At 51.6% G+C, this 20,835-nt stretch overlaps 7 protein-coding genes across 7 annotated transcripts; 4 read left to right on the top strand and 3 right to left on the bottom strand.

The window, feature by feature from the left end:
- Nucleotides 1–1,662: 1,662 nt before the first annotated feature.
- CLAFUR5_13722 (Sphingomyelin phosphodiesterase) lies at nucleotides 1,663–3,498 on the bottom strand (the record flags this gene model as incomplete). Its single annotated transcript, XM_047912870.1, has 1 exon — nucleotides 1,663–3,498. The coding sequence occupies one exon, from the start codon at nucleotides 3,496–3,498 to the stop codon at nucleotides 1,663–1,665; it is 1,836 nt and encodes a 611-aa protein (XP_047768528.1).
- Nucleotides 3,499–9,266: 5,768 nt separating this feature from the next.
- CLAFUR5_13721 (FAD-dependent oxidoreductase oblC) lies at nucleotides 9,267–10,132 on the top strand (the record flags this gene model as incomplete). The annotated part of the gene is made up of 3 exons (XM_047912869.1): nucleotides 9,267–9,692; nucleotides 9,745–9,874; nucleotides 9,924–10,132. The coding sequence occupies 3 exons, from the start codon at nucleotides 9,267–9,269 to the stop codon at nucleotides 10,130–10,132; spliced, it is 765 nt and encodes a 254-aa protein (XP_047768529.1).
- A 120-nt stretch (nucleotides 10,133–10,252) lies between these two features.
- On the top strand, nucleotides 10,253–10,633 carry CLAFUR5_13720 (FAD-dependent oxidoreductase oblC; the record flags this gene model as incomplete). Its single annotated transcript, XM_047912868.1, has 1 exon — nucleotides 10,253–10,633. The coding sequence occupies one exon, from the start codon at nucleotides 10,253–10,255 to the stop codon at nucleotides 10,631–10,633; it is 381 nt and encodes a 126-aa protein (XP_047768530.1).
- A 3,030-nt stretch (nucleotides 10,634–13,663) lies between these two features.
- Nucleotides 13,664–14,110, top strand: CLAFUR5_13719 (uncharacterized protein; the record flags this gene model as incomplete). The annotated part of the gene is made up of 1 exon (XM_047912867.1): nucleotides 13,664–14,110. One exon carries the CDS (start codon nucleotides 13,664–13,666, stop codon nucleotides 14,108–14,110), a length of 447 nt encoding a protein of 148 aa, XP_047768849.1.
- Nucleotides 14,111–14,476: 366 nt separating this feature from the next.
- CLAFUR5_13718 (uncharacterized protein) lies at nucleotides 14,477–16,113 on the bottom strand (the record flags this gene model as incomplete). The annotated part of the gene is made up of 3 exons (XM_047912866.1): nucleotides 14,477–14,620; nucleotides 14,680–15,118; nucleotides 15,176–16,113. 3 exons carry the CDS (start codon nucleotides 16,111–16,113, stop codon nucleotides 14,477–14,479), a joined length of 1,521 nt encoding a protein of 506 aa, XP_047768848.1.
- Nucleotides 16,114–17,867: 1,754 nt separating this feature from the next.
- CLAFUR5_13717 (NAD-dependent epimerase/dehydratase terH) lies at nucleotides 17,868–18,440 on the bottom strand (the record flags this gene model as incomplete). The annotated part of the gene is made up of 1 exon (XM_047912865.1): nucleotides 17,868–18,440. One exon carries the CDS (start codon nucleotides 18,438–18,440, stop codon nucleotides 17,868–17,870), a length of 573 nt encoding a protein of 190 aa, XP_047768855.1.
- Nucleotides 18,441–19,035: 595 nt separating this feature from the next.
- CLAFUR5_13716 (Cytochrome P450 monooxygenase adrA) lies at nucleotides 19,036–20,588 on the top strand (the record flags this gene model as incomplete). The annotated part of the gene is made up of 2 exons (XM_047912864.1): nucleotides 19,036–20,119; nucleotides 20,170–20,588. The coding sequence occupies 2 exons, from the start codon at nucleotides 19,036–19,038 to the stop codon at nucleotides 20,586–20,588; spliced, it is 1,503 nt and encodes a 500-aa protein (XP_047768854.1).
- Nucleotides 20,589–20,835: the final 247 nt, after the last annotated feature.

Genomic DNA, 20,835 nt, shown 5'->3' with positions numbered 1-20,835 from the left:
TCGCGCGACCGGAACCAGAAGCAGTCTCTCTTCATGTCGCATTGCATCGGCGCGCGTGGTGCAGAAACCGAGTCTGGTTCTGGGAATCTGGGAGCGCCAGACCGTTTCACGTTGACCGCGCACAGGTGCTCGTTCTCGGCGCCTCAGCTTCTAGAACTGCCATCGGGCATCGCTCCAATGAACATTCTCCGTGGCGTCGGTCGTGTCACTGCAAAGCGCTGAAAATAGATGCAAAAAGTGTGATCCTGGAGAAAAGTCCGTGTGCATTCCTTCAATGTGCTAATGTAGGAACAACCTTATCATGTCCTTATTAGGTGCAATGGCTTGCTCGCGTACATGGATGCACCTCACCAAGCTGTGCTGCTTGGAGGGGCAGGCGCGAGGCAGAGTGCGCATCCCGCAAGAAAGAACACCAAGAACACGAGACTGAAGCGGAAGAAATGCTGACCCGGCCGCCACCATCAGGCATCCACACGCATATCGATATCGTTGACGAAATATTAGGGCTCATGAGAGCTATCGGCGTTCTCGTTCCACGAGCTTATGCCCACCCTATCGAAATCCTGCCTTATGCTCTTGTTTCTGCATGCCTCGCCTGACCCTTCTGCCTGAGTCGCGTGGCCACCGGAGAGCTGAGCAACGACTTCTCCGGAAGAATCGCAAACCGGGTGCAAGCCATTGTTCGGCTTGCCAGTAAACCGATTGAGACGCCAGTCAGCAAAACACGAGGTCACGATGACGCGGACGTCAAGAATAACAATACCAAGAGGACGATGCCATGCGATAATGATCTTCGTCGCAGGCCAAGAATGCACAGTCGTTGTCCGGACCATGGATACCATGTGTCAAACCGGATCATCGGCGCCAAAGTCACATATAGGGCTCCGCTCTACGCAGGTGCCCTGGTCCCTGGAGGCTGGTCATGAACCCTGTGACGCGGAGTATATTCTGACGATGCAGGCGTGGCAGGCGAGTCGATACGTCGTCAGGAACCTGGCATTCCTATGCGAATGACCGAGTCCGAAGAGCAAAGTGTTGAATGTCTTGATTCGTGAGGTGAGACTCACGATGAGGATCCTGGTCAATCATACGACATCTTTCGACGCACGTTACTTATGGCATCACAATGTGAACAGTGTAAACAAAATCTCTTCTGAGCTGACAGGCGCCGCATTACTTTGACCGGCCTCGCCTCTCGATTCGATCACGACATGAAACGAAGTCGTCAGCAGAGCCTCATTTGAGTAACCCTCCAGCAACCGAACACACCTTGTACGTTTCACCTCGCCGAATGAGGCACTTTGCCAAGTGCTCGAAGCGCTGCGCGTGGCACAGCACTTGCCTGTTGGATACAACACGTGGAGGCTCCGATGAGTCAGTGGTGATGCAGAGTGTTACTGCACACGAGTTTATACTTAGGGCGAGACGAAGGATCGAGTGCGGTGTACGCGGAATGCGAAAGGATGGATGTGAGCGAAGCGTGGCGACCGCTTTTGGGTCATACGACTCGGGACGGAGTCAGATCATGGAGATTCGGGTCGTTTCGACTTCTTGCCTGGTCCTTTCGATTGATGATACTCTTCGTCTTCCTTTTAACATGCTTCACGCGTTGAGCCGTTAGCTTCTTCTACACCTTCCCTCTAAAGTACATTCTTCCAACCTCTATAGGTCCTGCTTGTAACCTCTCTTGACATGCCTATCCGCAATCTCCTTCAAGATGCTCCCAGTACTAACACCATGGCAATCCTCGCCATCGTTCTGCTTCTCTCTACTTCCACTCTCCATTTCCATGACAAATCTCCTTGGCGCTGGCTTGATGCAATTGTACTGTGCTTCCGCCGCCCTCAATTGGCAGATCTCATCTTTTTTACATTCATCAACACAAGGACTGACGTTCCACCCTCTCGTCTTCCTGGCAAAGTAAGCCTGGAAAACTTCATCATCCCTCTCAAACACCTCAGTGAGATTATGCCAAAATGCGGGCGTAAGCTCTTCCCCGTTGCCCGAAACGCCCAGATACGGTCCATAGCTCTCTTTCGTAGAGTACTGCCTCTCCCATACCGGCCCAGACTTTTGATACTCTGGGTGCTCCAGAGATGCAGCGTACGTCTCGATATCCAGAACTCCGAAAGTCTCAGGATCGACGGTGATGACCTGGAACGCTGGCGAGCCCGAAGTGGGAGTAAGTGACGGAGCAACAAACCCCACCATCCTCGCCCCTTCCGCCCTCTGGTTCTCATAATCATCATACGTAATCTCAAAATGATCCTTATGCGTATGCCCCCACCACATCGCCGCAATCGTAGCATCGTAGCGGTTCACGATCTGATTGAAGTAATTCGAACTATCGCGCAGCGCATCGTCGACGCCGGGCGGCATGTGGCCTAGAATATACACTCTCTCACCGACATCTTCGGAAGCTTGAAGTTCGGAGACGAGCCAGGCGAGTTGAGAGTTGGGGTCGAATTGCATGGTGTCTTCGTAGACCCAGAGGTTGAGTTTGTACCAGAGGTTGGTGTTTACGGAGATGACCTTGAGGTTCGTGCCTGGGACGTGGTGTGCGTATGCGCCGTAGTCGGAGGCTGTGATGGAGTCGTTATTGAGCCATTTTCGCCAGGCTTTGGAGAGGATGGAGTAGACCCATTGGCTGCTTATTGGGTCAACTGTGGCGTGACTGGGAAAGCTGTTGGTTGGTGCTGCTTCGTGGTTGCCGACTGTGCCGTAGACGGGGATTGTGAGGATAGATGCCATTGTATCGTAAGCGTTCCGCAAACTGTACTTGACGTCTTCTTTCTCAATGGACCACACTGCATGGTCGGGGATGTCGCCGGTGAAGAGCGCGAAGCTAGCGTTTGGAGCGAACGCTTCGATGGCGTGGTACATGCTCTCTTCGAGGGATCTGGGTGAGTCGCACATGTGATCGCCGTTTGGTCCGGCTGGGTAGGAGTTGTTGCCGGGAGCGTCTTCTGGTGTGTAAGATCTACAGCAAAGTGGTTTGGAGCAGTTGGAGTTGCTTCCTGTTTCATACTTGTGGTCGACATGTATGTCACTGAAGTGCACAAACTGCAAAGGCTTCTTGCCACTGGGTGGAGGCCGTGTCGCTTCTGGTTCAGGCTTTGGGAATGTGACATTGTAGGGCCTGACATTCGGGATATCGCACCGGCCAAGTACTGCTGTACAAAAGAGCTGAGAAGTATGGGAAGGTAGACTCATTGCTCGGAGGGCATGTGCCAGGACTGGTCCCTCTGCTTCTGCGATGCCCTCACAGACATCGCTGTCTTCTGCTCTCGCCAGCTTGCATACTCCGGCGACGGCATCGATGAAGGCTGTGTCGCCTAGAAGTGCGGTGCCTTTAAGCTGGACAAGAAGAGTCTCGCATCCGGCACATGATTCGATTCCTTCAAGTTTTTTGAGGAGTGCACTTGTCTGTGGCGAAGTCTGGGTCAAGGCAAGCAGTGGGAGGCAAAATGCCGCGGCCAGCCTGAATGAAGGTATCATAGCTGAGGTCGTCGGCCTTGATGGAGGAGGCAAGAGTTGCTGTGGGCTGTCCAGGCTGCTACATATCCGCAAATGGCAGTAGGTCCTTCGCGTCCTGAGAGATAGTGGACGAGACCAATAAGGTGTGGCTCACGATGTCACTGTCGTTGCTGCAGTCTTAATGCCGACGAGCTGGTGATCAGCTGGATCTTGCAATCATATCGTTAGAAGAGACTTAGCATACAGCAGGTCGTGTCTTCGAGTTACACAGAGTATATAGCACTGCAGGCAAGAACTTTGGAAGATCGAACACTGACGCAAAGGAAGTCAGTGGGGTCCGCACAGCCGAGGTGTGACATGCCCAGTGGAATCCAATTCACAGCACGAACTTCGAAGCCGATCCCATCGCCAATTTGTGCCTACACAACTTGCACGAAAGTCTTGACAGGCTGTAAAGCACGTTGTGGGTATATTACAATGATTCAGAACGGCCGACGAACGGTATGCAGGGAGTTATGATCCGGTCCATTCATGCCATATCCCTCTCCACTCATGGGGTCAAAGCTGCACAGCAGTGCTTCGAAGTACGATGTGACGATTGAAAGCTTTTAGGAAACCCCCATGTAGGACTGCTGTTGTAGATTATGTACTATATATTCAATTAGACCCCTATGACCTACCAGCCAGGGAGAGCAAACCCATCCCACCCGATAGTTTCCGTCGCTTTAGCTCACTTGGGAGAGCGCCAGGTTCGTCTTCAACTATTAGCCTGTTGCCTTGGCCGCAAACTAACGATTTGACAGACTGAAGTCCACTTTGGTCAACGCAACTGTGCGGTATCTGGAGGTACTGTGGTAGGTCGAGCTCACCAAGTTAACGCACCCCACAGGTTCTAACAACGTGTTCAGTTCGATCCACAGAAGCGACAATTTTTTGCCACTGTCGTCGTCGTTATAGTAATGTGCAACGGCAGATATCGAGACATAGCAAAGCGTTCGAGAGGCTTCTAGACATGTACTAAGATCGGTTGATGTAATGTTCCAAACCGGCCTTTCCTCAAGCCTTGTCAAACCTTGTTATGCTTTAGGCCAAGTTCTGCAACACATTTATAACAACAACAAGGCATTGTAACGTGCTTCACCACCGAGCGGGCCACTTTTGCCAAGAACTGTACCACTTCCACAGATACAGCTATGCAACCACCATTACAGCGTGTATTGTCTTCAAACGAGGCCAAACTGACCTTAGCTGTCCAGGCCACGAAACGCGACGCGACAGTCACGAATCGACTTGCTGCAAAGGTATACGACGCGTCTCGAACTACACTAGGGTATCGATTGAATGGACGACCTCCTCGGGGTGACTGCGAGCCCAATTCGAAGAAGCTTACAGAGCTAGAAGAGAGGGTGATACTTGAGTACATACTCGAGCTGGATCTTAGAGGTTTCCCGCCATCAAAGGCTAGTGTACGAGCAATGGCCGATTCATTGCTACAAGAGAAGGGTCTTAAGCCCGCTAGTCTCAATTGGACAGACAGGTTCATTAGGCGGCATCGTGAGCTAAAGGTTCGCATAACACGTAGATACGATCGTCAGCGAGCCCTAATAGAAGATCTAGACGTTATCGAGAGGTGGTTCTTGCTTGTGCGTAATATAAAGGAGAAGTATAGCATCCTTGACCAGGACACCTACAACTTCGACGAGACAGGGTTTATAATAGGTGTCATTACGTCTCAGAGCGTCGTTACGGGTTTAGAAAGGCGTAGTGGAAAGAGGAAGGTCGTTTAATAGGGTAACAGAGAATAGGCAATAGTGATTAAGACTATCTATATAGACGGAACAGCGCTCCTACCCTACGTCATCCTTATAGGTAAACAGCACATTAGTACCTAGTACTAAGACGGCAACTTGGGTCTAGACTAGACAATCGGGCTAATAGAGAACGGCTAGACTAATAATAAGTTCGGTATACGGTAGCTAGAGCATTTCTAGAAGCATACTATAGCTCGTACGACTAGGGCATAGAGACTACTTATTATCGATAGCTACAAGAGCTATAACTCGAAGGCATTCTAGAATCTATATAAGGAATACAAGATCTTGGCCCTATATATACCATCGTACGCCTCGTACTTACTCTAGCTATTAGATATAGGTGCTATTCGCCTTTAAAGAAGGTATACGGTGCTTAGCTCTCGGGCTTAGTACGCTAGCGCATTACTTATATCGATAAAGTAGAGTTCCTACGCGCCTTCTGGGCAGCCTAGAATGCTATATTTAGACAGGAGAACATCCTATCGAGCTTTAGAGGCGCTGGTTTGGTTCTATTTAATCTATAGGTAGTAATAGACAAGCTTAATGTCAAGCTACGTACGCTAACCCCTCTAGCTCCGGACTCTACCCCTTAGGAGTCGAAGATACTACGAACTACAAAAGAATTCGACTCTTAATCGATACTAGTAACGAACAAAATACGTGCCCGGGCAGGTTCATCGCTAAACTCGTTATAGGAAGGGGTGTATCAGCTTATAAAAGGGAGTAGAGAGATAGCGCATTAGATGGCTCTTATACGAAGCGAGATTAGTAAGCTACGTAAGTCTAACGAGGCCCTTATATAGCGAAAAGCACGAAAGCGTAAGTACATTCAGTCTAGAGGGTCTCTAACCTTCGATAAGGCGTCGTAATTGATACCTCTAGAGGATACTAGGAGGTAGGAAGTAAGTAGAGAGTCGCTAGATAGTGTTCGGCTAGCACTAAGGCTACGACGCTATAAGCGATATGGCGAGTCGGGGCATAACGTACGTACCTGTCAAGTAGACTTGCTAGATAGCGAAGAATCTGAAGAGGAATTGTCCTCCTAGTAACGATTCTGTAGGATGTCGTCGTGTTAAGATACCGTCGTAATCAAAGTGGAAGTGGTACAGTTCTTGGCAGAAGTGGCCCGCTCGGTGGTGAAGCACGTTATAGATTCTTATTGGATATTCACGGTCGCGAGGTCCCTGAGGTACGAGGTAAGGCAGCTGAGTATTGTGACGCCTCCATCGTCTGCGTGTCAAGTATGCGCTAAGCTCCTTTTAGCATCCACTTTGCGGAATCTGGGCTCACGCCCACACCCCACAAAGTGTCTGCTTCACCCTTCGTGTTCTCCAGGTCGCAATGCGCGCAGGAACTAATGAGGAGAAGGTATCATCCCGGAGAGTCGATTTGTCTAAGGCGCTCACCAGAATTGGGTCTTCCAATGAAAGCATTACATCATTGCACTGCTCTGAGGTCTACCAGCCAACCCAACTGCAGCCTGATCGTTCTGTCAACGGACCCGTGGCCAGTAGAGGCGGACTGGTAGTGGCAGTGGAGTGCATGTGGCGAGACACTCAGCGATGCTCGACATGCGAGGCTACAAGCGCCCCCCTAGCACTGCAGACGGTCGATTCGACCTCTTGGACAGTGAGCAGGAGGAGCAATGGCGTGGCCACCTCTTCATCAGCCCTCGCTCATCTAAACGGGCCATGTGGACTATTCAGGCCATCGCCATCATTGGGACCTTGACAATTCCGTGTAGTACTCCCTTGAGGACAGGCGCCTTAGATCCATGTCTGTGGTATTACGCAGGCCAGAGCCATCGTTGATTTTGTATAAGACGCGTTGTGGGCGAAGTTGAGTCGAAGATCCTTCAGGCAAGAGCAGAAACTCCGAAGACGATTCGTATTGGAGCGTTCAAACGCATAGTATAGTTACTCAGCCGAATGTTGATCTGGCCTCACACGATTGTGATGCAACACCGGCCGCATCGAAGCTTGAGAGAAGGAGAGAGGTAGGTGGATCAGGGAGCGAGAGAGTAAACAAAGACGATGGAATGGTCGTCGCTGCAGTATACCGTACATAGCTCAATTCAGGCCTTCGGCTAGTTGTAGTCTAGCTGAGCCGAGATTTTGCTGCGCTGCACCAGCTTCTATTCCTTTACGATGCAACATCAACTCTGCTCCTCCTGGAATACGACACGCATCCCTTGTCACACTTGCGGAGACTGGGCAGAATTACTGTCAATCACACGCCGTCATCGAGTTCGCCAGCCTACACCGCTGTGCTGGCCCACTTCAACTTATTATTGTCCGTCCTGGTACTTGGAGGCTTCAAATCTTGGACACGAAGATCGCACGACACTTACAGTCCTACCGGCACTGTATATGTGGCGGGCGATACAAGAGTCGGCATATGATGGCTGGAGATAGTAAGACATGTAAGGAGCGGTGTTCGGATCACCACGAGGGACACTACGCATGTTCATCGTTATCTCCCCACCAAACACAGCGCCCTCGAGCACAACTGCATACATTCAGGCATTCCGGTTAAGACGACACGCACGGGTCGATGCGGCATGCCGCTGAAGGGATCACAGTCTGATACCCTGCTGTTGTATCGTTCAAATCAATGGGCCTCATCCGAGATCATGCGGAGAGGATCGGAGGAATTATCCTCCCAACAAGACTTGGGGCGACAACTTGGCCTCCTTTTGTTGCACAGCGATATTTGCAACATACACCCTTTTCGCCTTCATGTTCACTCCTGACTGACCGTATATTGCATGAAGCTGAAATCTTGCGCCGCATGATCCACTGCCATGGATTCTTCTCCGATCCTGGCACGTCATGCAGCTTCAATTAGCGCCAGAAGGACCAACGTGTGTTGACAGCTACCTGTAGGTGTTTAAAATGATATGCTGAAAGGCCGATGTCCTTATTGAAGTGAGCGAAGGGCAGCGCTCCTACGACTCGAGAAAGATCGTAGGCATCGTCGCAATATGCATATGCATATGCTCGTCGTCGCAATGTGCTCTCACGTGCTCGGAATAGGATTTACCGCGCCAGAGCTACTAAGCGAGCTAATTGCAAAATTGTAGGTCCTTTTTCAACCAATAAGCGTCCTAGCAGGATTTGGCAGCGAGGGCTCTTATCTAGCGACCTACCCCCACTAAGCACAGACCGCATACACATACATGCGGATTAACACGGCGAGGCAACAGGTGACAGAGTCTGATTGTTATTCTCGCTACGGGAGCTTTACGGACATGCTCCGTTCACTCCGGCTCGCAAGCTCGCCTCGTTCACTTTCGCATGCCCTTCAAGCTGCCCTTCGCTCAATTATGCTGCATACTAACCTACCACACTGGATGCGAGTGGTCAGAAGCTGCAGGATCAGCTGGTATTGACATGTGTAGACCGGTACCGATGCTCGCCAGGCTGTCAAGAAAGTGCCGACTGTTACACCCAACGCGGCTACAGGGCGGGATCAGGTTTGCATGTCTTTGGTCACTCTTCATTCACCGTAGACCCTGTTGGTATAAGATGGTTGCCACCTTATGGCTCCAGGACGGCTGCTTTGACCACTGTTCTCACATATGTTACGAATCGCTTCCACGACTACTGGCTCAAGTTCTGTTCAACGAATCCTGGCATCATTCATCATCACAGGCTTCTCTGACTCTCAACGACGAAAGCACAAGTTGCGCACTGATCTTGCTAGTCGCGAGGAGCACAAGCACGCTTCTGCGTGTGCATCGAGGCAGCAGGCACCTCTTCAACCATTTCCGCTGTGATCTCTTGCTACGATCCAGCATCAAGACATCATGCTCTTGCTACGCTTATCTTACGTGGCCTCGCTGGCAATGCAGGCACTCGCCGCCTGCGCCTCCTCAACCAGCGCACCCAACACAACTGTCGAGACCATCGACGTGATGTTGTAGTCATCGGCGGCGGCTCAAGTGGCATATACACTGCCATCCGTCTCCAGCAGATGGGAAAGAGTGTTGCTGTAATCGAGAAGCAAAAAAGGTTGGGTGGCCATGTCAATACCTATGTGGACGCGGCTACAAACACGACTTTCGACTATGGAGTCATCATTATGGTCAATATAACAGTGGTGCGCGATTACTTCAACTTCCTCGGCATCCCGATGGGCACATTCCAAGGCTATGTCCCTGACCAGAAGACCCTCTATGCGGATTTTGCTGAGGAGACAGATGTATCTCCTTCGTACAACGAGACCGAGGTCGCTGCAGCCGTGCTTGGCTACGCTGGCCAGTTGCAGAAGTATCCTTACCTGGCAAGTGGATACCATCTACCTGATCCGATCCCAGAGGATCTACTTCTCCCGTACGGCGAATTCTTGGACAAGTACAATCTTAGTGCATTGACCCAGACAGTGTGGTACATCAACGAGGTTCGATCTATCATTCCAGCCTTTGTCTAAATGCCGTCCTGACTTAGCTTAGGGCGCTGGCAATATCCTGGCTCAGCCGACGCTATATATGCTGAAATATTTCGGCCTGTTGCAAGCGCAGGGTCTTGCGCAGGTACCTGGCTCTCGCTTCGTGAACGCCAACAACGACTATCAAGCTTTGTGTAAGTCATCGACACGCCTTCATGCAGTACAAATACTCACAGCTCGCAGACGACTCTGCTTTGACTCATCTTGGCGAGGGCATTAATGTCTTCCTCGACAGCATACCCACAGAGGTGCAGCGTAACGAAACTGGTGTCACCGTGCGAGCGTGTCCTCCGTCTGGTGAGAAGCTCATTCGTGCTCAGAAGATCGTGATTTCGATTCCGCCAAAGGTTCAGAAGCTTGAGCAGTTCCTCGGAATTACCGAGAACGAATAAGCACTCTTCTCACAGTTCAACAACAGCTTCCACTACGCAGTCATCGTCGGTAACACTGGCTTTCCATCAAATGCACTCATCGCGAACCTTGACCCCGAAGCTCCCGCCGACATTCCGCCAATGCCAGCAGCGTACGCATTCGCACCAACACCACTCGAGGGCCTGCACATCGTGTGGTACGGCACATCGCACTATGAACCAGTCGAGGAAATCGAGAACGCGATCTTGGAAGCCGCCAGAGCTGTGCAGAGAACTTACAACTACACCTCGCCCGAAGAAGGCGGCCCCAGGATCGTGGAGTTCCAGAACCATAGTCCGACACAGCTGGAAGTCTCGGTCAATGCCATCAAAGATCGATTCTATGACAAGATGAATGCACTGCAAGGAGAGACGAATACGTTCTGGACTGGTTCGGCATGGGAGAGTCATGGTTCGAGTGCTATCTGGAACATTATGGAGTATGAGGTGCTACCGAGGATCTTGGAGGCTCTGGATCAGTAGACAGCTGAGAGTTTTCATGATTGAGACAGAGAACTCGTTCTGTAAATACTTATCACGCTTCTGGCATCTTCTAGCGCTGGCCTTCCAATCGATCGAACGTCTTTCCGCAGACTGCAACTGGCTCTATTCCGGATTTTGAAGGACGATTTAGCAAACACGCATGGGTTATAGAACGGAAGGAGAGTCATCATCTTGTGATAAGTACACCTGCTCACGAAGTGAGACTAAGCCCCCAAGCCATGCCATCGAAAGATGAATTGAAGCTTATCAACAAGCTCGAAACCGAGTACGAGCATTTGACAACAAATGAACGGGTTTCCATCTTCACTCGTGTTCGCAACGTCACTTGGACGCCACAAGCATACGAAGATGCCGCTGTGAGCATCAAGACCAAGTTCATCAAGCTCGGTAGGCTTAGCAAACGTGCAAACAATCAGATGCGGTGAATTACTCCGACAGGGACAATTATGTCAAGAATTACTACGACAGGGACCATTATGTATTTCTTACTCCGACAGGGACTTGCACGGTATCCATATTACTGCCACAGGGACCATTATCGCCAACGACACAAATGAAGTACTATAGCCAGGTAGAGCTTCCTATATCGCTTTAACCTGCTCACCTGTTCTTGCAGAGCAGGTTAAAGCGATATAGGAGCAACAAATCAAGTAGCATAGGTAGGCAAAGGAGAGTTAATAGCTATGTCCGTGTAACCGTACTTTACTTCGTTCTCTTGTTAACTAGACCTTATCTAGTTATAGGCGCCTTCCCTATGCGATTTAACCTGCTCTGCAAGAACAGGTGAGCAGGTTATATAATACAGGGAAGTAGCATAATACATTTGATCGCCTAGCTTATAGCCCTCCCTCGGCGTTCTTATTCCTTAGACCTTATACAGTTATAGGCACTATGTCTAGTGTGATTTTACCTGCCCACTTGTCCTTGCGGAGCAGGTTAAATCATACTAGACAGGGCAATGCTATAACGTATATAATCGCCGAGCCTGCTAGCCCTACAGTCGAGCGTTGCTATTGTCGTAACGTGGGTAGCAAAGAGGCTATATGCTTACATCCTATTCTCACATCCTATCCTTATACCCTACCCTCACATACACAATAACCTACGCTACGCTATTGTCTCGCGATGTCTATCTTTTCGACTACACCTTTTATACTGCTCGCTCTCTACACTATTATATACACCCTCTTACAACTACCCGCAACACTATAGCAAGCATAAGAACTACACGAGCGACATAATAAGTAACGCAATGGTCCCTCCTCTGCGTAAGTCTCACTCCTCAGCCTCGAACACGACAAGCAAGCTTGTCGTTCTCTCAACCCTTCACGACCTCGAAGCTGACATGTCTGAGCGCACCGCTGCCTGCTCCCAAGAAGAAGAGAGGTCGTCCTGCGGGTACGACGAAAGTCACTCGCAGGCAACCTGTGGTCGCTGGCAAGTGGTGGTCGTGGTCTGCTGCGAAGTGGGCAGCTTACGAGCTGAATGCTCATCTTGATGAGAACGCTGCTAGCGAGCTTCGTGAAGCTACGCACGTCGGCAACATTATAGAGCGCCCTGAGCTTCGTGAAGCTCGCCCAACACCATACCGTCGCTGTGTTGGCCGTGTCGCCGAGGGTGACACGAGTGATAGGTGCTGGCGTTACTCTGTGGCTGGTCGTTCTGCTGTCGGCGTTCGCGTCGACGCTATGAATCGGTGTGCCTGGTACCGCTACCAAGGCAAGGATTGTGATTAGCTTTAGGGTGTGTCTGTCTGTCTCTGCTCTGCTCGAATGAACTCTCTTGGCCGTCTATCGTCTCATTAACCTGCTCTCATTGTGTCATTAACCTGCTCGCATTGTCTTATTAACCTGCTCGCATCGTCTTATTGCCCTGCTCGTGCCTCTCGTTCATTCACCTCTACTGAATTAACCTGCTCGCGCTGCTCGTGCCTCTCTTGCATTCATCTCCACGATTAACCTGCTCGTATAGTCTCATTGCCCTGCTCGTGCCTCTCGTGCATTCACCTCCACGATTAACCTGCTCGCGCTGCTCGTGCCCCTCGTTCATTCACCTCCACGATTAACCTGCTCATGGCTCAGTAGCTCACGATCATTCGCCTTCACAAGGCCATGCGTTTCTGGCATTGCCCTAACTCATTTAACGTGCTCTGCTGGAATGGGAGAGCAGGTTAAATGGGTTGGGGTGAGAATGCGACGATGTGGCAATAATGGTCCCTGTGGCAGTAATATGGATACCGTGCAAGTCCCTGTCGGAGTAAGAAATACATAATGGTCCCTGTCGTAGTAATTCTTGACATAATTGTCCCTGTCGGAGTAATTCACCGCAATCAGATGACAGAAGACATCGAGCAGGCAGCTGCCGATGTAAACTTTGATCTGACCCGTCCAGCGCAGCAAGACGTCACAGGTGAACCGTCCAATCTCGATGCAGATATAGACCTTGGAAACAACGACCAGCCAAACACTTATATCTTCGGTACGCCTTCCAGTGCTCCTGGTGAGGCTCTTTCGAGGTATACAGGTGAGGCTTGGAAAAGCAAGCGTAAGGCCTGGAACGATGCATCAGTTGCACGGAACATCCAGCTTGACCCACATCCTGGTGTGCGAAGTCTAGACGATGCTGATGGTCCGCTGATGGCGGAGGTACTGGCAATTCGCAATGGGAAATACGATGGCCGGCCAATACAGGGTGTCGCACGTCGACTCGAAGCTTGATCACCAGAAAGCCAGACAGACATGGAGCAGATGAGGGCCAGGGTCCTGGTTGTCCGGTGCGACAGATGGCGCGAAGATGAGAAGTCTGTGCCTGAGTGCGGTGGTGAGTATTGCGCAGAGAGATTGGGTGGCGGCGCCGGGTGATCGTTGCGGCCTCCATCACAAGCCGCCGAGACCGGCAAGTGAGTTCCGTCTATCTCCGGGTGAATTCCATGGACAGCGATGTTACATATCCACTACCCCAACACTTCATACCTCACGCAGCCCACCTTCAAGACACGTCACAACCACCATGTCCGTCCTTCCCAGTTCTCCAGACCCCTCCTCGCCCCTCCATTATCCATCCTCCCGCACAGCCCTCCTGCTGCTCGACTACCACAACTCCGTCGTCGATATTTGTGGCGAGACTGGTCTGTCTGCCGTCCGCCAAGCGCGCATCCTTCGTGACTGGGCTATCTGCCAAGAAATACCGGTGATACACTGTCTGGTAGACGTCAACGGAACTCGTCTACCGACAGCGAAAGGAGGCGATCATCTGCGAAGTTTCCTGGCCGCCGCCGAAGGTGAAGCCGGTGAGGAACATATCGACCTCAGATTTTTGGATGGAGAGAAGGAGGTGAGGGTTTTGAGACAGCCGGGCTTGAGATCGGGTTTAAAGTCGCAAGGCATAGGAGAATTGCTTGGGGAAAGGAATATCAAGGCAAGTTTGCAAAGAGGAACCCTGACTATGTGTTGGTGAAGTGACTAATGTCGTACAGAGCTTGATCATATGTGGTCTGTCAACATAGGGCTGTGTGTTGAGCACAGCGAAGCAGGCCACTGATGATGGGTCGTTCGTGATGCATGTGGTGACAGGACTGTGGAACTGCATAACACGTTGATAGAGCAAGTATTGCCGAGTGCTGCGTACGTCCTCAAAGCTGGGGAGCTCATGGAACGATGGAAAAGTTGTGAGTTGAAGGAGTAGCTTGAAGCAATCAATTATGTCGACTGTAACCATGTCGCAGAAAAACTACACGCTGAGCTCGCGAACATCAAACATTGCTTCCGCCATTTTCTACTCTCGATCATTCGTCTCTTCTTCCATTTCATCCCCGCAAGATGTCTACAAGAAGTATCCGAAAGACTGGCCACAGGTGTAGCTGTCGCCTCCAATCTTGCTGCCGCTGTAGGTAGCGAAGGAGATGTCGATTTCGCTGTTGAACAGATTGCAGTATGTTCCCGATGGCTTGCCGTTCTTGAAGAGGTACTATCGAGGAGTTAGCATCACTCTGATAGCGAATGACACGTTATGATGCCAAGACTTACGTAGGCGTTGAAGAATTTACAAGACTGTCTGATGCCAGCCTTGGAGTTGGCGCTGTTCAGCGACAGAGCGTAGAGGTAGCAGACCTTGGGGTTGAAGGGTCCTGGGAAGAAGTTGTTACCGATGCAGTACTCTGGTGCATTGATACCCTTGCCTCCGCAGTCCTTTGGACCCTTTGGCGGGTTAGGCACTGGCTGTGGAGGTGGTGCTACGTTGGTCTTGCTGTATCCGTTTGAGCCGGTGATAACGACCTCGAAGCCACTGCGCTTCTCGCCAGTGTTAGTAGCGGTAGAGGCGTCGATCTTGGAGCCCCAGAGAGTGCACTTGTAGGAGGTCATAGATGGTGGGTTGGGGCAGTTCTGTCCCCAGACCGTTGGGTAGCCTGGGTCGTAGGTAGAGTCGTTGTTGGTTGGGTTGAGCGATGGATCACGCTCGATGTACCTGAAGAAGTCGTTAGCCTGTCAGTTATACATCAGCACAGACATGCGCAGTTCTCACATGTTGAAGCTGGTGCAAAGGTCTGTGCAGTCACAGAAAGCAGCACATGTCTTGACATCGTACTCCTTGAGTGTGCGGAGACCTAGGTAAGATTGGGCACTGGTGGCACCCTTCAAGTTCTTGAAGACCTGAGTGTACTCCTTACCGCCAGCAGCTGGAACAACAGTTGGAGCAGTAAGAGCCTTGGCCATCAGCTGTGGGTCATTGACGAAGGTGTCGACAGAATCGCCCTTGGGGACAGGACCGTAGCCATCTGGCTGAGGAGCGCATGGGTCAAGTGGATTGATGAATCCACAGTATGTTCCAGCCTCTGGAGTTGTTGGGCAAGGTCCAGTAGCAGTGGAGGTACGGCTGGCGGCGAGTGCGGGATCAGTGGTGTAGCCGGTCGCGAGAGCCGGGTAGTAAGGGGTGTAAGCGCCGGAGCTTGGGCAAGATGGAAGGCCTGTGGTTGTGGCCGCAGGGGCGGTAGTGGTAGGCTGGGTTGGCTTTGGAGGGCTAGGTTGCTGTGGTTGTTGCGGTTGTTGTGGTTGTTGTGGTTGTTGTGGTTGTTGTGGCTGTTGTGGTTGTTGTGGTTGTTGTGGTTGTTGTGGTTGTTGTGGTTGTTGTGGGCATTGAGGCTTGTTCCAGACACAGAAGGGGTCATAGAAGGGGCAGGTGCACTTCTTGCTGGCACCAGATCCTTCCCAACCAAATCCTCCCCAGAAGGTGCGCTTGCTCAAGTCGCGAGCGGATGGGGCAACAGCAGCAGCGCTAGGAGATGGCGATGCAAAGGTGGTGACAAGTGTGGCAGTCTGGCTGCCGAAACCATCATTGCGTGGGCCGTCAGCGACGATTGGAGCGGCCTGAATGGCAGTGATTGCTGGGGCTTGGGGTGCCGGAGACCCATGGACGGCGACAGCAAGAGCTGCGCCAAAGGCGATATATTTGGAAAATCCCATATTGCTGGAAAGAAGAATAATAGAAGATGAGCTGTCGATGAGGCAGAGCAAGGTCGTGTCGACGGGGTCGAAAGGCCTACTTATGAGCCACGAGGAGTCTCATCGCCCATGTCCATTAGGTCCTATCAAACTTTTCACGATCGGTGTCGAGCACTGCGGTGGACCAGAACCTGCGCCGATAGTGCTGCGTGGAGGTCATTTCAGTCCCGTCTCGCCCTCCGAGGAGACCATCGCCGACGACGACAGTGCCCCAACGGCTGTTCGAAACCATCACTGGTGTGCGCTGTCTTCCTGCTAGAGAAGCAGCATGATGGTACCTCAAGAGTCGAACAGGACATAGGCGAGCAGCCTATCTTTGGCAGCAAGAGCTGAGGTTGGTGAATAGACGATCTGAAGTGTGGTCAATCATGTTGCAGGAGCATGCATGCGCCTCGATCGACCGTGATGCCGAAAGTGATTGCAATGGAGAGCTTGGCAAGTGTTACGCTCGAATAGAGGCGTGACTATACCATTTGGAGCAGGACCTGGAACCCATTCGGATCGTTGCGAAGCGACAAGGTTCGGCCGTCCGAGCATATTAAGTGTCGTACATCCGATGTCAGGGGCAGGCGCCGTCGATCATATCTAGCAGGCGGCAGAATCGGGTCTTGGTCCAGCATGGCAGGACCATGAGACCACGTTGACAGTCATGCTTCCCTGAAGCATTGTGACGACGTTGATGTCTAGACAAAAATGTTGGTGACAAGACGTTGTTGTTGTTCGCAGTCGCTCGTTGTTTGTGCAACTATCGCCACTGTGGGCCGCTGAGTTACCGGCACGAAGCGCTTGCGCGTGGCGCCCACGCTGAGCCGATTGCGAATCATGCGACGACCGGTACCAAGTTTCTGCTTCCGCAGCGGCCTTTCCGCGATTCATACATGGTTCCGCGTGAGGATCAAAGGTTTGCTTCTTCGTTCCTCATCTCAGAGTTTGTGGAATACGAGGCAGTCGATCCGGAAGAGTGCGAATCCTGCTGTGATCTGCCTCCAGCATAGATGATGTGCCGCATACACAAGCTATCCTTACCAGATCTGGTCAAGATCCTGCCTCTCATCAGCAGTAGTATATGCGACACAGAAGCAAAAGGCATAGATAGCGGCACCATACAAGTTGATAGCGACTAGAATCACTAGGTCGACGGCCGAGACCCGACAAGAAGGACCGGCCGGCACGGGACCAGACTATCCCATTCATCGGGGCGCTGTGTAGAACGCTGGATACGGATTGTGTCGGCAAAACTTTCTGGCCGCAGGATCGTGGTCACCTAGATCGCGCTCTGATCAGCTCGACCACGGCGGTAGCTTAGTCGTAATCAACAGCATTTCAAATCGTCGTCAGGAACAAGCCAGCCTCGGGCGTCACTCTCTCAATCTTCGGGCCCGGACTTTGTGAAGAGGCCAGACCCTCGACACGGATGCCGTGAATATTACGCTGCGGGTTTAGGCAAATGCGACCTCTGGCACTGACGATCTTCGAGCTTTCGCGGAATCCGTGAATCGATGCAACGCTGTCAGTCCAGCTGATCGCAGTCCTGCTACTACTGTAAGTTCTCCCTCAAAGTCTGCTCTTTTGCAATCCAGCCATTCTTTCCAAGACGACGAAGCAGCTCAAGCGAGCGCGACTTCTCAACCTGATCGATGCAAGACCAGTCGCCTGGTAGAGCAGGTTTGAAGTCAACATGGGTACCCAGGTGTTGGCCATGCTGCTTGAAAAAGTCAACTTAGCTGATGTCCATTGTACTCATGGGCATATCCAAGAAGGCGTTCGTTCTGGACATCTGGGTCCAGTAGAGCAGATACGTGCAAGCTCGCACTATCTCGGACGTCGAGCAGCCATCGATAACCACCGTCCATGAAAGGCCTGAGCATGGAGCCATCACTTTGCTTCCAAGCATCGTAGAGAATTTTGCCGGTGCTGCTCTTGTGGCCGGAAACAAGAGACGGTCCAAAGTTGCTGTCTGGTGCCACAGCATTGACTACAACGTCAGTCTCGCATTCGCGCAGAGCCTTCCACAGAGCATGTTCGGACTGCGTCTGCGATGCAGCATACACGTCAAAGAAGCGATCTGGCGTATACGGTGGCGAAGCCCATGCTCGGGCGACTGCGTCGATGTTCCAGTCCTGTGCAGTGATAGTCCTTGGCTTCTTCGACTTTGGGCTTGTGGTGTAGCGAGCACTGCTAGATGATGTGAGCACAAACCGCTTGAGCGTTTGGCTCTTCAGCGCTGATTGGAAGATCTGAAGTGTTTGTTGACGCGATCGTTGCGTTGACGACAATGTTGGGATCATAGCCGCCGAAAGCCTCTGTAGCTACATGTGCCAATCCGCTGGCATCCTGTAAGAGTGCGTCGAAGACACCCGGCGAGCTCAGATCAGTGACCACGACGGCTTCGAATAGGCCAAGTTAGTTCTCTTTAAAGTGATCGATGACCCATTTGCAACGAGTCTCGTCCCGTAGCGTGCATTTGACCCTGTAGCCAAGTTGGAGAAGTTGGTCGCAGACGTGGCCTAGGAGGGGAGTGTATTAGTGGGTGCAGAGCTGTCCATATTAACGCCGTACAGCCTCACATTATGGCGAAGTAAGTAATGTATGGTGGCTTACGATGATCGGAACATACCTTGAGAGTGTATTGATGGTGTTGCGCAAGTGGTGAAAGTTGGAAGGATGGAATCCCGAGTTTGCCAAGACCTTTCGTCCGTTTTCGTCCGCGGACCAATTCCCGTTCCTCCTTTCTTCAGTCCTTCCGACTGGCACTTGCCCTCAACATTGACACCGCCATCACGGCGGCACGCTCATCACCATGGCACCCAAACATATATATGTAGCCTCGCTGGCACTGAGCCACGGTAAGAGTACACCGCAGCATTGTGTTTCGCCCTCAAGATGGTAATCTCGTACGCGTTGGATCTCTTTTCACGTCTGCCTACCTGGCTCGCTCTGCTGATCACAGTCGTATCTCTATTCTACTACTCGTCAAGCAGAAAGTCAATCTTCCCAGTCGTCAATGTCTACCCCGGAGACTTCACTCGAAGGAAAGCACACGCTGAGTACGCGCGAAATGCCCGATCTCTCGTCGCCAACGGTCTTCGAAAGCACAATGGACCCGTCACACTAGACACGCCATCAGGGCCTCGCATCATCCTGCCAGATTCTCTAACAGACTGGGTGAAAAGCAACAAGGACCTCAATCATCAAGCACTCATCTACCATGACTTCTTCGGCAACTACCCTGGCTTTGAAGCTAATGCTATCATCCACAACCCTGACAACATAGTGATCGATACCATCAAGAAGAAACTGTCGCAGAATGGACGATTGGTGCCTATCATTAGCGAGCATGTTGGCGCAGCGCTTGACGATGTTTGCGGGTTGGATGGCGACTGGCACACGCTGAACTGGACTCCCGACACGATGAGCCTGGTCTCGAGGGCTGCTGCTTCAGCATTCGTGGGGCCTGATCTCGCGCGAGATGCTGAATGGCAGCGTATGACTACGACGTATGCTACCGGATTTTTTGCAGCCGCCTTTGAGCTGAAGAGATGGCCAAGCTGGACGAGACCGATTGTTCATTGGTTCCTGCCCGGAGCTCGAACATGCCGAAAGCTGGTGAAGGATGTAAGGAATGCTATGCAAGTCGAACTTGACAGACGACTGGTAGCAGCAGAGGCAGGAAGCGAGGAAGACTTTCAAGATGCAATTGCCTGGAGCCAAGAGATCGCTGCTGGCAGACCCATTGATCATGGTGGAGTGCAGCTTGCTTTCGCCATGGCTGCCCTTTTCACAACTTCTGAGGCGCTGCGACAAGTCCTCATAGACATTTGCCAGCACTCAAACATCATCGAGCCATTGCGAGGGGAGATCACTGACGCCATCGGAGCGACGGGCTTGACACAGGCGGCGCTGGCGAACATGCAGTTGCTTGACAGCGTTATGAAAGAGTCGCAAAGGCTTGGACCGCCATCGATAGGTAAGCCACGTACCATTCCTAACACTCGAGCTCAGCTTACAAGATGACAGTCAGTCTCGAGCGTGAAGCTGTCCGCGATGTCTTCTTACCAGCCGGCACTCGACTTCCTCGCGGCTCGATCATCGCTGTTGCCTCTTCTGGGATGTGGAATTCGAATTTGCACCACGACCCGGAGAAATTCGACGGCTATCGGTATCTCAGAAAGGTGAAAGATGGCGACGAGCGTACATCTTTTGTGTCCTCTACCAAGGAGCACAATGTCTTCGGCATGGGGAACCACATTTGTCCAGGCAGGTTCCTTGCTGCGGTCGAGATCAAATTATGTCTGGCTCATGTCCTGCTGCAGTACGATCTCAGACTGCAGAAGGGGTGTGAACCAAAGACTGTCAAGAATGGTATTTTCCAGATGGTGGATCCGGCCGTGCGCCTTGAGACTAGAAAGCGGCCTGAAAAGACCGTCTTTTCCTGACCGCGACTGAGCGGATGTGCTTGATGAAAGACTTCATCTCATACCGACTCAATGCCAAGCGTCGTCCCGGCGAGCACTTGCACAGCAATTCTCCATCAACATTGCTACGACTTCATCACACCCCCAAGCAAAACTTGCAGTGGGATCGAGAGGTCTTTACAATAGTGTGAGAACCTTGGCGAGTGTGAATTTGAGATACAGAAAAGCTACCTGAGAAAACTCTAAATATGAAGCTGAGCGCCAAGCC

The sequence above is a fragment of the Fulvia fulva genome, chromosome 12, assembly GCF_020509005.1.
Source record: "Fulvia fulva chromosome 12, complete sequence".
Taxonomy (NCBI): domain Eukaryota; kingdom Fungi; phylum Ascomycota; class Dothideomycetes; order Mycosphaerellales; family Mycosphaerellaceae; genus Fulvia; species Fulvia fulva.
This window is presented reverse-complemented; position numbering and strand designations above follow the sequence as displayed.